The sequence below is a fragment of the Sarcophilus harrisii genome, chromosome 3, assembly GCF_902635505.1.
Source record: "Sarcophilus harrisii chromosome 3, mSarHar1.11, whole genome shotgun sequence".
NCBI lineage: Eukaryota > Metazoa > Chordata > Mammalia > Dasyuromorphia > Dasyuridae > Sarcophilus > Sarcophilus harrisii.
Genome location: NC_045428.1, coordinates 169409988 through 169423180, shown reverse-complemented (window position 1 = coordinate 169423180; position 13193 = coordinate 169409988). Strand labels below are relative to the sequence as shown.

Genomic DNA, 13193 nt, shown 5'->3' with positions numbered 1-13193 from the left:
AATGTGTGTTTGTTTCTTGCACCTTGACTCTTATCTGTATCAGTCATTATTCTGATGACAAAGCATTTCATTTCTTTGATCAGAGTCCTTAAAACTTTCCAAATTGTGTTTTTTCCTCCATAACAATGTTGTCTTTGTATATAAATTTTTATCCTGGTTCTGCTCACTTTACTTTGCATCAATGTTTTCTATAATTCCCACGTCATTTCTTTTTGTCATTTTTTACAGCATCATAATATTCCATTAATTGGCTTCCTTACTTGTTCTTTTTCTTTTACTCTTCCTCTTTATTATCAGGGAGTGACTGTTTCCTCTCTGGATTTAACTTCCTCATATACCTTCCATTACCCTATACTGCTTGTTTCTTTGTTGTGTTTCATATATTTCTACACCAAACTCTATGTGTATATGTGTTCTACCTTTCTTTGTCTTATTTAAATAAGAGTGAGAATTATTTGATAATTAATCCCCTCTCCTTTCCTCCATAGTTTTCCATATACTTCAATTACAAGAAATCTTTTATCCTCCTTTTTCTTTCTCCTTTTTAAATCCTCCAAAAAAAAAGTGAAACATCCCCAAGTCCTTTATTTTCATTATTTGACTTTCTCAATACCCTTTTGAAAACATTCAGGTTTGAAAGGGATACTTATTCCTTATTAGAATGTTAGCACTCTCGGTTACTCTCGATTCTTTTTGCTTATATTTTAAAATTCTTATTCCTTTCTATTCTTTTCATCAGTAATGCTTGGACATCCTCTGTTTCCCTAAATGTCTGTTTTTTCCCCTGTAGACTTATTCTCAACTTTGCAAAGCAACTTATTTTCAATTTCAAGCTTGTACCTTTGATCTTTGTATTTTTTTTTTTTTAAAAGACAAAAAGCCAACTGTATTAACTGACACTGATCTTTGTATTTTAAAATTTCATTTCATTTATAACAGAAGCAGGTAGGTCTTGTGTGAATCCTTACTTTGATGATGCCTTGGTACCTGAACTCCTTTATACATAATATACATAATACAACTGCTTGTTGATTTGATTTGTCTACCTGCAAAGTATGTTTGTGTGTCCATAAACCACTTTGAAGCCCTGAATTTTAACAATGGTAATCATGGAATTACCTTTTGGTGTTTCTTTCAGATGATCAGTGGATTCTTTCTTTGTCTTTTTGTTTTAATAAATAGTTCTAATAGTATCTAAGTATGATTATTCATAAAATTATTTCTCCTTATCCTATAGCAAATTTCATTCTTTTCTCTTAATCTTTTGATTTATGGAATAATTAATTTCAATTTGGTTTAGATTAATTTTTAGGGAATCTGTATTTGGATATATTTTAACAACTTTTTATTGTAAATCATTCTTTCAATCTTTTAGGACTTTTACTTTTTTTTTTTTTTCCAAGTCTTTTGCTTTATTTCTTCTAGGGATTCATATAGTTTTGTGACTATATGAATTTTCTCTTTTGACTCTCTTGAACTGTTATGGCATTTTTTTCCTCATAATTTGAATGTTGGCTTCTTTTAATCTAGCAATTTTTTATAGTTGTTGGTATTTACTTTGGTTACTCATCTCTTCATTCTTATTTTCTGAACTGTTGTCCTTGTAACACGTCTGGGAGCAGCCTTTTGTTGCACCTGTGATAGTTGTCACTGTTTGATCCCAACCAGGGTCACTTGGGTTTCTGTGACCACTATCTTTTGGAGTTAATCCCTGCCCTTCAGTTGATCCCACATTTGCCCTTGAATCTTTGAGGTTAAAAGCTGTGGATCTTCAGGGTCCTTTGTGTTCTCTTGGGACAGAGTGGGGGGCTTTGGAGCTCTGTGGCATTCACATCTGAACACAAATGTACCTGGACTGATGAAGTGATATTCTGTTATTTTTTAAGGTCCACATTCTGGGTTTTCTTCTGCTCTAAGTTTCATGGGGAGATATCCATTTCTGCTGTTTGTGGATACAAAGCCTATAACTGGTTCTGGTTTTGTAGATCCTGGTCATCTTATTTATTTGTCTGTCTGACTGTCTCTGTTTTGTCTGTTTATTTATTGCTTTTTGTGCATTTCTTGGGTTGAAATCATGTATTCTTATTAGATTTCTTGATCATAATTTGGTCTGGTACAGTTTTTTGGTTTTTCCTGGAGTAGGTATGTGGTAACTGGGTTAATTGCTTCCATTTAGACAGCCATCTAATCTGGAAATTGCAGCTATTTCTAATTTTAGAAACTAAATTATTCTGTAGTAAAAACTCTAGCACTCATTTTTATGGACTAAGGTTAAAAATAGAATAGCTCCTTAGTATCTGATTTAAATATGTTTTATTTATAACTAAAGGTATCTTTTAACACTTCAATTAAAAACATCAATTAAACAACTGCTAGGTGCTTGTGATAGAAAAAGTAAAACAATTCGTACTCTCACAGAGCTTATATTCTGTCAGGGAACATAATGCATACATACATAAGTACAGAATAATTTACAAAGTAAGATATAAGGTTCTTTGGGGAGGGGAGGGCACTGACATTTTGAGAATTAAGAAAGATATCATAAAAGATAAGAAAAATATAAGAATATAAAAAGATAAGAAAGATATCATAAAAAGATATACTTGAACTAAGTCATGAGAATAATAATGGATTTATTTTAATTTAGAAGAAAAGAGGGAGAGTATTCCAGGCCTGCTGTTTACCAGTACAAACAGCAAGAAGGTCAGATTGGTTATAATGTAGAATGTTGGAAAGGCATTAATTTATAATAGATAGCTTGGAGCTAGATTGGGGTGGGTATTAAATGCCAAAGAGAAAAATTTATTTTGAGTGTGGGTACTGTCTCGTTTTTGTATTGTGGTGTTGGCACAGTTCCTCGCATGTAGACACTTGATAAATGATTGTTGATTGATTGATAAACTTAAATGTTTAGAGGCATTAATTCTAAACTGAATGTAAAAATGTTAATAGGAGCAGCTTTTAGATTGTAAAGGTGAAGATGGATGGAATCAACTTTTTGACTTGATTCAGTCAGAGCTTTATGCAAGACCAGATGATGTATATGTGAACATCCGATTAGTAGAGCTGTATAGGTCAAATAAGAGACTGAAAGATGCTGTGGCCCACTGCTGTGAGGCAGAAAGAAATCTTGCCCTGCGAACAAGTTTGGAATGGTATTCATGTGTTGTACGAACACTTAAGGTACGTAGAAGCCTACTCTCTATATTTTTTTTGTCGTGTTTAATATTTAGTTTAATATTCTTTAAAACAGTGATTCTCAAAGTTTTGTTCTCAGTATCTTTGTATCTGTCTAAAGAGTTATTTATGTGAGTTATATTTATAGATTTTTACCATATTAGGAATAAAAATTAATTTTGAATTTATAGACCTTCTGAAATGGGTTTCAGAGACTACCCAGGATTCCACATTTTGAGAACCACTGCTCTAAGAGGCATTTTTGTTTTGTACTTTAATTTCTTCTGTTTTCCATTTTTAAAATTCTTGATAGTAAATTAATGACATCATTGATATCTATTTTTTATATATAAGGCAGTTCTTAACCATTCAGTAAATTTCTGTCATTTCTCTGTAAAGCATTATACCAGGCTCTGTGTAAATCCCGTATTTGTCCAAGATGACTAGTAATTTACGTTGTTTGAGTAACTTAAGTATGTGATGAATTTATTTCATCTTATTTGAGGAAAAACTAGAATGGTAAAAAGGATATTTTTGAAATTTTATTTATCATATCAAGTGTATATATTTTGGTTTCATTGAGGGATATTTACTGTTATATAGCCAAGAACAAAGAACACAAAATATCTGGTGATTAAATGTAGTTATAATAAATGCATTTTAATTTTTTTCTACCCAATAGGAATATCTGGAGTCTCTACAGAGTTTGGAGGCCAATAAAAGCAACTGGCGAACAACCAATAAAGACTTACTTCTGGCCTATGCTAATCTTATGCTTCTTACGCTTTCTACTAGAGATGTACAGGAAAGTAGAGAATTATTGGAAAGGTATGATAGAAAGCAAGCAATTAAGTCTAAATGACATTTTATATTTTAAGGAACAGCTTCACTGTTTGTTGGTTGAACTAATCTCTTTCCCAAAATGTTTGTTCACATTCTGTATCTAGAGGAGTGTAGAAACTTGATAGACTATGATAAAAATTATCAATTACCAATCCTCTGCAGGAGTATTAAGATTTTATTTTGCATAATTTTGTCTCTCTGAGTCTCTTCTACTTTGGTTTTGAAAAAGAACAAAAATGCACAAACTAATGTTATGTTAATATTTTAAATTAATGCATAATGAAAATGACTTAAGTCCTAGACTCGGAACCAAGCAATCTTTGGTTTGAATTGCACTTGAAAGACTTAATAATTATTTGATCATGAGCAAATCCTGTAATGTACTTAAAAGAGGATAGTACTTTTCAGTTCCTAAAACATTATATAAATGTGATTTTTTTGGTTACTGTTATTATACTATGTTATATAATAATACTATTATTATATTTCCTGTCTCTATGTGGGATTTTCTTTCCATCTGAACTTAGTGTTACTGAATAGATGTATAATTCATATTTAGTACTTTCAAATGACCCTTAAAAGATGACTATTTTACTTGACTTCATTGGGGATTCTTGGTATTGTAGAAAGGTGCTTAGTGGTTTTTATTTTTATATTTTTAAAATATTTACAAATATTACATTTTCTCAGTTTTTTTAAACCTAGTTTTAAAGATCCCTACCTTAATTAGTTAATTAGCAAATTAGTAAACAAATCCACAATTTACATTTTACCTGTATGAAAATGTGTTAATTTATTGCTTGACATAAAATATAAGATTATATTAATTGGCTAAATACAACTGAAATAAAATAGAAAGGAGGAAGAGAATAAATCTTTTCAGAAAAAAAAAAGATACTAATCTCTTGAAAAGTATCAGTAAGCTTTGCTATATTAAAGGCTCTTATTAGTTGATTATAGCTGGAATATGAAGGCTATTTGAAGCCTTTTCAACTTTGTAGTAATATAAAGGAATTTCTTATTGCAGCTTAGACTTGTCACTAATTTTAAAGTATAACATATCAATTCCTGGGAAAGAAATTAGCCAGCCTCTTAGTAATAAGCCTTTCCAAAATTAGCTTAAGCCGTTGCTTTTTGGTATTTAAAACTTTTCAAGTTGATAAAGGACATCTTTTGAGAACCCAGAATAACATATACCAACATGGTATATGGTTGGATATGCTTAACAAAGAATAGGTATTAATGGAGAGGTTTTGGTGAGTTTTGACTGTAGAATTTAAGAGTGTGTGTGTGTGTGTGTGTGTGTGTGTGTGTGTTTGTATGCGTGTATGCCTGGCCTGGGAATTTTCCTAATAATGAATCAAATAATTAATAGATTATAAAAAGATTTGAAGGAAGTGAAAGACAATTGATTTCCCTTCCCTTCCCATTCCCAGTCTTCAAATCTATTTTAGGTCCTTGCTTTTTAGGTTAAGGATGGACATCTTGCTTTTGGGCAGATTCACCATCCTTAAGGAAAGGAACAATTTAAATTTTCTAGTAAATTCATATTTTTCAGATGTTTTGCAATAAACCTTTCCCCAATAGTTGAGCCTGAATATAGGGTTAAACAATTTTTTGTGGGACTTTAGGATATGAGCAAAATAAGACATGTTTCAAATAAGTATTCAAATAAAGAGAATGGTTGATGATGTTTTTCAATCATAGATCTAGTTTTGTAATCTTCCTCTGGAATCCCTCTTCTTTTACATAAAATATTAGGAAATGAGTCCTAGGAAGACCAGGTAAATTCACCAGGTACTGTGCAGATTGAATTAAATAATAATTGTCAATATTGTTCTTCATCTTCAAAAGCAAAATGTGTGGCTGAATTATATGGCAATTTGTAAAGATATATACATTTTAATTTATATTCTTATCTGAAGTATTCTTTTTCCCCTCAATTTTTTGAGAGTAGTAAGGGAATTTGACAAACATCAATAAACAACATTTCAATATACAAAATCTGTAAAAAGATTATTATTTGAAATTGAACATTTAAAAACATAATGTAATGTAGTAATATCAGAACTATTCTGCTAGTATGTGTCCCTGTCTGAGTTTCCCTTTGCTGTATTTTTTAATGTTTCACTAATATTTCACATTTCTTCTTTTCTGTTGTAGTGATAGGTTGTATCACCTAACCTATTTCCACAACTCTTGTCTTAAGCATTATTTCTTTATCTTCACATTTTAAAAAATATATTTACCTTTCTTTGTGAAATAAAGTTAACCATTTACTATGGAAGATATAGATTATATACTCAGTTCAGTAACTTTGAATGCTATTTTTTGCAACATTTTTGTGTTATAGTTTTGATGATGCACTTCAGTCTGTGAAATCTTTTATGAGTGGGAATGATGAGTTATCAGTTACTTTCCTTGAAATGAAAGGTCACTTCTATATGCATGCTGGTACTCTGCTTTTGAAAATGGCTCAGCACAGTGAAGTACAATGGAGAGCTCTATCTGAATTGGCAGCCTTATGCTATCTCATAGCATTTCAGGTATGCAGTTTTCAGTTTAATTCAGTATACATTTCACCCAGTTGATTTTCATATTTGTTTACTTAGAAAAAAGTGATAATATGAAAATGTTTTGCATGACCTCACATGTATAATGAATATTATTGTTCTTACCATTTCAGGGAAGGACTGGAGAGAAAGAATTAGAATGTAAAAATGAAAATTAAAAAAAAAAATTTAAACAAATAAGTTTCCTCATAATTTTCTGTTTTCAGCTATTTGAATTCCCTCCCCATTAATATCTAGATTACTTAATATGGTTGGGACTTAGGCTTGGGATAGTGATTAAACTTGTGGTTTTGAGGTTTGAGGGAATTCTCTACCTAATAAGTAGTCAAGAAAATCTTTCTGTGCAAGTTAGTCTTAGAGAGTTGCCTTGAGACATAAGTGGCTGTGCCAGTGGCTGGTCAGTGTGAATCATAAGTTGAACTTGAACCCTCTTTATGATCCTAAGGCCAGCTCTGCCTCTGTTTATAAAGTCTATCTGCAACATTTTATTTAAATGGTTCACTGCCATGAACATTTTTAAGTGAAGTTAAATTGAATGTTTATATAGTAAAAGAGAATTCCTTAGAGGTACTTTTAGTATGTTTTTCATTGTTTAATTCTGCATTTTTAGGACACAGTGTCTTTCAATATACTGTATAGTTTAATTTTGGAAACTTAATATGTCTTTTTTTAAATCTGTATTCATAGGATACAACATTATGCTCTATAGAATTTTTTATTTTCAATCTGTGAATTGAAAATATTCTGATTTCTGATATTTTTATCAGGTTCCAAGACCAAAGACTAAATTAATGAAAGGAGAAAATGCTGGACAAAATTTGTTGGAAATGATGGCCTATGATCGTCTGAGCCAGACTGGTAACAACAGAGTTTTGTTATTCCTCTAGTTTACTTAGTATGATAGAGTGAGTGTGTGTGTGTGTGTGTGTGTGTGTGTGTACACACACATGCAATTATAGTGCAAGATAATTGCTAGGAAGTATGCATAAAGTGCTTTGAGTTCTATAGATTGATTCATTTTTTCATTCAGCAAATATTTGAAACCTTTTGTATACAAGGGATACAGTGGGATACAGATATGTATTGTGACTTTACCTCAAGGAGCTTAAACCCTGGTAAGAAAGAGATGACATATACGCAAATAGTAATGAAATATTACAACTGCCATATAAATGGTAAACTTTAACCCCAAAAGATAGCAGTATTCCCTGTATTAGACTAAGTAAGTCTTCTTTACATACTTTGCTTTTTCTTGTGATAATTTAATTCTGTATACTTGAAACTTTTCCTTTCAGTCCTGAAAATAAAATAAGTAAAAATAAAATAAAATGGTATGTTTCAATGTCTATCAAATATTTTCTTAACTTTCTGCTCTTGATATGCTGATATATATAATCAAGTATTCAGATGTTTTAAAATTCATGATGTAAAATGTTCTAAGTTTGGATTTGTTCTAAGTTAGATCTGAATGAAAAAATAAAGATCTGAATATCAACTATCACACTTTATTTGAATGAAAATATTAGGGGAAAATGTAAAGAAATCTAATGGGCCTTACGCTATCTCATAGTATTTCAGGTAAGCAGTATTCAGTTTAATTAGATGTATACAAATCAGATGTAAGTCCATTGCACTAGAATGAATGACATTGTGTTAAAATGACAATTTTTACCAGCACATATTACCATCTGATATTAATTTATTTCAAACCTGCCTCAAAATAATTGTCATTGAATCTTAGAATAAAGCAAGCTGAAATCTCTGAGGTCAATCGCTACTGTCTCCCATCCAATGAAGGAATTCCCCATATGACATCTTTTATAGGTGGTTAGTCTCTGTCGAACCAATTCTACTTAACAAGAAACTTCAGTACCTCACTCTTGTTTTTATTAGCTTGAATAAATTCTTTACACTGAATCAAAATTTATTTTTCTATAACTTCGACTTACCAGTCCCAGCTGTTTCCCAAAAGGGAAAATTGTGTGATTTGTGTGAATAATTGTTTAACGTGTCTTTTACAGGACATATGCTGCTAAATTTAAGTCGTGGCAAACAAGACTTCTTAAAAGAGGTTGTGGAATCATTTGCCAATAAAAGTGGACAGTCTGCCTTGTATGATGCCTTGTTCGATAGTCAATCACCTAAGGATAAATCATTTTTGGGTAGTGATGATATCAGAAATGTTAGCATACAGACGCCAGAACCTGAAGAACTGGCTAGATATGATATTGGTAAGTAAGAAACACCTAAGTAGTATTTGCATGTTAGAAGCATTATGATATAGTATAAGGGCTCTTGGAAATTTTGATAAATCTCCCATTTAATTTCATCTTAGATTTTGAATGATAGATTTTGATCATTGCTTTAACTTTTCTATGTCATTTTTGTACTGTCATTTTGTTTCTACTAGTAGTCTTGTGAATCTCCATTAATTTAAAGGCTTAAACATTGAATTTTCTGATTATTTGGTTTTGGGGTTTTTTTGTTTGGGATATTGATAGGATAGTGATATGATCAAACAGGTTTTGGGTTTGTTTTGTTTTTGTGTTTTTTTTGATCAGTTTTAATGAGATAAAAAGTCTTGTCTTGAGGGGGGAATATGGATATTTGCTTGAAGTAAACATTTCTGAAATATATTGAAAGAAAAATCGTTGGAAACTAAAACAAACGTGTTGTACAAGCAAAGCTGATCCAAATTCTAAAGGTTTTTTTTCTCTAAATATTATTATTTTGCTTTCATAGGGGCCATTAGAGCACATAATGGTAGTCTTCAGCATCTCACTTGGCTTGGGTTACAGTGGAACTCATTGTCTACCTTACCAACAATCCGAAAATGGCTTAAACAGCTTTTTCATCATTTGCCACAAGAAACCTCTAGACTTGAAACTAATGCTCCTGAGTCAATTTGTTTATTAGATCTTGAAGTAAGTAAAATTTTAAAGAATCAAATGGATTGGAAAAAATTCTCTTTTATTTTTATTATTTATATTATATTATTATATATTATATATTTTATTATTATATTATATATTATATTTATATAATATTATATGTTATATATATTATATTATTATATTTATATTTATTATTATTTTTAAAAACAAAAACAGGTGTTTCTACTTGGGGTGATATTTACCAGCCACTTACAATTACAAGAGAAATCCAATTTTCACTACAATTCACATCAACCTCCATGCTTGCCACTACCTGTTTGCAAACAGCTTTGTACAGACCGACAAAAATCCTGGTGGGATGCAGCTTATAATCTTATTCACAGAAAAGCAGTGTAAGTACTTACTCCATAACACTGTAACCCTTTTATAATTTTATTTGGAATAAGTAGATATATCTTTTGACCTAAAATTACATTCAGCTCTTGTGAAAATTGTTAATTCTGAAAATAATGTGTTTCAAACTCACTTAATATCCATGTTCATGCAGTCCTTTTATTAATTTTATTTTTTTTAATTTTTATTTAAGGTCTGGAACCTCTGCAAAGTTACGCCTTCTGGTTCAACATGAAATAAACACACTAAGGGGTCAGGGCAAGCATGGTCTTCAACCTGCTATGCTTGTACATTGGGCAAAAAGTCTTCAGAAAACAGTAAGTTAAGTTACATAAACATTTTCTTTGAAGAGATTTGTCCCTCAATTTAAATCTTAAAAGAAAACACAACTATCTTAATTGACATTTTGAAAATTATGCATATAGTGCAATCTTGATTAGGTCATGCTATTTAAAGTTGTTTTCCCCTGTCTTTTTCTTGTTTATAAAATTACTGTTATATAAAGGGATACTTGGATTCTTAGGCTTAAAGTCTGAAAAAAGACAAAGCTGGTGGGATGAATAAATAGGGAATAGTTTTTATCGGAAGAGCTATAAAGAGGAAAGAAACATGAGATTTTGTTTTTTGGGGGGGCAGTTAGGACTGATAAGTGAATATTATAGGGAAATAAATTTTGGTTCAGTGTATAGAATTTATTCAGGGCTAATTAGAAAGCGTGAGGTTGTGAGTTTCTTGTTAACTAGAATTTGTTAAACAGAGTTGAATAGTAATGTGTGCTGGTTAAAAATTGTCATTTTAATATAATGTCCTTTATCCTAGGGCAGTGGACTTAATTCTTTTTATGATCAGCGGGAATATATAGGAAGAAGTGTTCATTACTGGAAGAAAGTTCTGCCATTATTGAAGACAATTAAAAAGAAGAGTAATATTCCTGAACCCATTGATCCTCTGTTCAAACATTTTCATAGTGCAGATATTCAGGTACTGCAGCATAAAGTTGAGAATTTAATGGAGAAATGTGTGTTCCATTTTATAGTTGAGGAAAACACCTGAGTATAGAGAAGATGTTATCGTTCACTAACTATTTTTATTGATTCTATTTATCTACAGTAATGATAATTTGCAAAAAAGACAAAGCCTGAATCTAGATTGCCTATATTTTCTGAAAAGTAACATAATAATGATAATACTAAGAGGCTAGTTAATTTATGACTAATTTATTAAACAGTTAACTTCCAAATTTATAGTAAAAGTGTAAATAAAATTAACTCTTAAAATTCCCTATCTTTAGATATCTGAAGTTGGGGAATATGAGGAAGAAGCACACATAACATTTGCTATGTTGGATGCAGTTGATGGGAAAACTGAAGATGCTATGTCGGCATTTGAAGCTATAAAAAATGTTGTTTCCTATTGGAATCTTGCCCTGGTAAATATCTAATTATTTGTAATAGTCAGTTTAACTTTTTAAGAAATTACTAGTTCATAAAGCCATAACTTTTTATTATAGATTTTTCATAGGAAAGCAGAAGACATTGAGAATGATGCTCTTTCCCCAGAAGAACGAGAAGAATGCAAAAACTACTTAAGAAAATCTAGAGACTACTTAATAAAAATTTCAGATGAAAGTTGCACAGATCCTGCTGTAGCTAGAAAGGTGAGGCAGTAATTTCTCTTTCTGTGTGTTGAGCTCCATTTTTCTTCTGAAGTATCTAATGGTTTGACATGTTGCTAGCCTTCAAATAATACTCATTGATGAATTTTTATTTTTATTTTTTTCTTTAGCAATACTCAAAAATTTATTAATCATCTCAATGTTAAAAGTACTATATTAGGCACCTGGGAAAGATGCAAAACTTTAGAGAGCTATCTTCTTGTCTTTGTGGAGCTAACAGCTCAGCTGGATATGATGGCACAAATAGTTATCATATAAAACCTAGTAATACCATACAGTCAGTGATCGCCATTCATGTCTTTGCTATTGCAGGTTTTTTTTTTTTAATAGCTGTCATTCCCACCACTCCTTGAAATATAATTAATATGCATTCTCAATAGTCTTTTTTTTTTTTTTTTTTTTTAAAGACCGCTCCTCTGTGGAGAACTAATAATAAGTGAAATGCCTGGCACATAATTGGCATTTAAATTCTTTAGGTTAATTTCATTCTTTTCTAATGCTAGACAGATTTTGTTGGTACTATATTAATAGTTTTTCTTCTGCCACATGTTAGAATTTATTTTCTTTTTGCTCTATGTGAAAGTAAACATTTTTGAAAGTGGAATATATAAAGAATGTACTTTCAAAGGCAATTTTTTCAAAAAAGTTAAATGTTCTTTATTAGTAAAAATAAGACCAGTATTGAAAAAGGAGGTAAGAATTAAAAGCTGATTTTCGTTAAGATCAAATGACGATGCTTAATTAAACAGTATAAATGATGTTGCAGATATCCTCTTGAAGATTTGTAGAGTTTTGGTCTGGGATTCAGGGAAAACCAGGGCTTAGGAAACCTACTTCTTTCACTTGCTATGAGTAATATTGGATCATAGAATATAGAATGGAAGAGATGAGGAAGTTATGGCTAAAAATAGGTTATGTATACAGAGTGGCATGGTTGATAAACAAAGGGCAGAACTGGGATTTGTATCTTCTGACTCATCCATCTCTTTTTCTGCTTTACATGGTGCCTCTACACACTTTTCTCAATTTATAAAGTGAGGGGGTTATACTTGATGAGCATCTAATTCTTTTGTTGTATAGCGGTTTCAGTTATAGCTCACTCTGTGACCCATTTGGGGTTTCTTGGCAAAGATAATAAGAGTAGTTACAGAAAAAGAAAAGACAAACAGGGTTAAAGAATTTGCCCAAAGGTATACAGCTAATAAATATCTGAGGTTAGAGTTGAACTGTACAGTTTTTTATGCATTGGCAGTTTTATCAGTATTATTCTGCTGGTTATAGGTATTATAGATGTTATATTACATAATATAGATGTGATTTGTAAATATCTATATAATATATAATACATCTATAAGATAATTAAACTTGTTATTTAATACACATAATGGTCTTTGCTTTGGCATATTTCCAAAGCCCTTGACTTAATGCCTTCTATTTTTAGCTTCCAGTTCCTTTGGAGTCTGTAAAAGAAATGCTTAATTCAGTAATGCAAGAACTTGAGGAATATAGTGAAGGAGGTCCCCATGGTAAAAATGGTTCACCTAGAAATATAGATTCTGAAATAAAACATTCTACACCATCTCCAACCAAATTTTCTTTATCACCAAGTAAAAGTTACAAGGTATGTAGCAAAAACAA

At 30.9% G+C, this 13193-nt stretch overlaps 1 protein-coding gene across 1 annotated transcript in view; it reads left to right on the top strand.

Annotated features, from left to right (window-relative positions):
• LOC100934513 (E3 SUMO-protein ligase RanBP2) overlaps positions 1–13193 on the top strand; it is a 73203-nt gene that overhangs the window by 37060 nt on the left and 22950 nt on the right. Inside the window, exons 5-16 of the mRNA XM_012546188.3 lie at positions 2953–3183; positions 3860–4005; positions 6374–6566; positions 7361–7451; positions 8615–8824; positions 9336–9517; positions 9704–9879; positions 10074–10197; positions 10700–10861; positions 11172–11309; positions 11391–11537; positions 12997–13176. Of these exons, the coding sequence (XP_012401642.1) occupies positions 2953–3183; positions 3860–4005; positions 6374–6566; positions 7361–7451; positions 8615–8824; positions 9336–9517; positions 9704–9879; positions 10074–10197; positions 10700–10861; positions 11172–11309; positions 11391–11537; positions 12997–13176 (1980 nt within the window). The remainder of the gene's footprint in view (positions 1–2952; positions 3184–3859; positions 4006–6373; positions 6567–7360; positions 7452–8614; positions 8825–9335; positions 9518–9703; positions 9880–10073; positions 10198–10699; positions 10862–11171; positions 11310–11390; positions 11538–12996; positions 13177–13193) is intronic.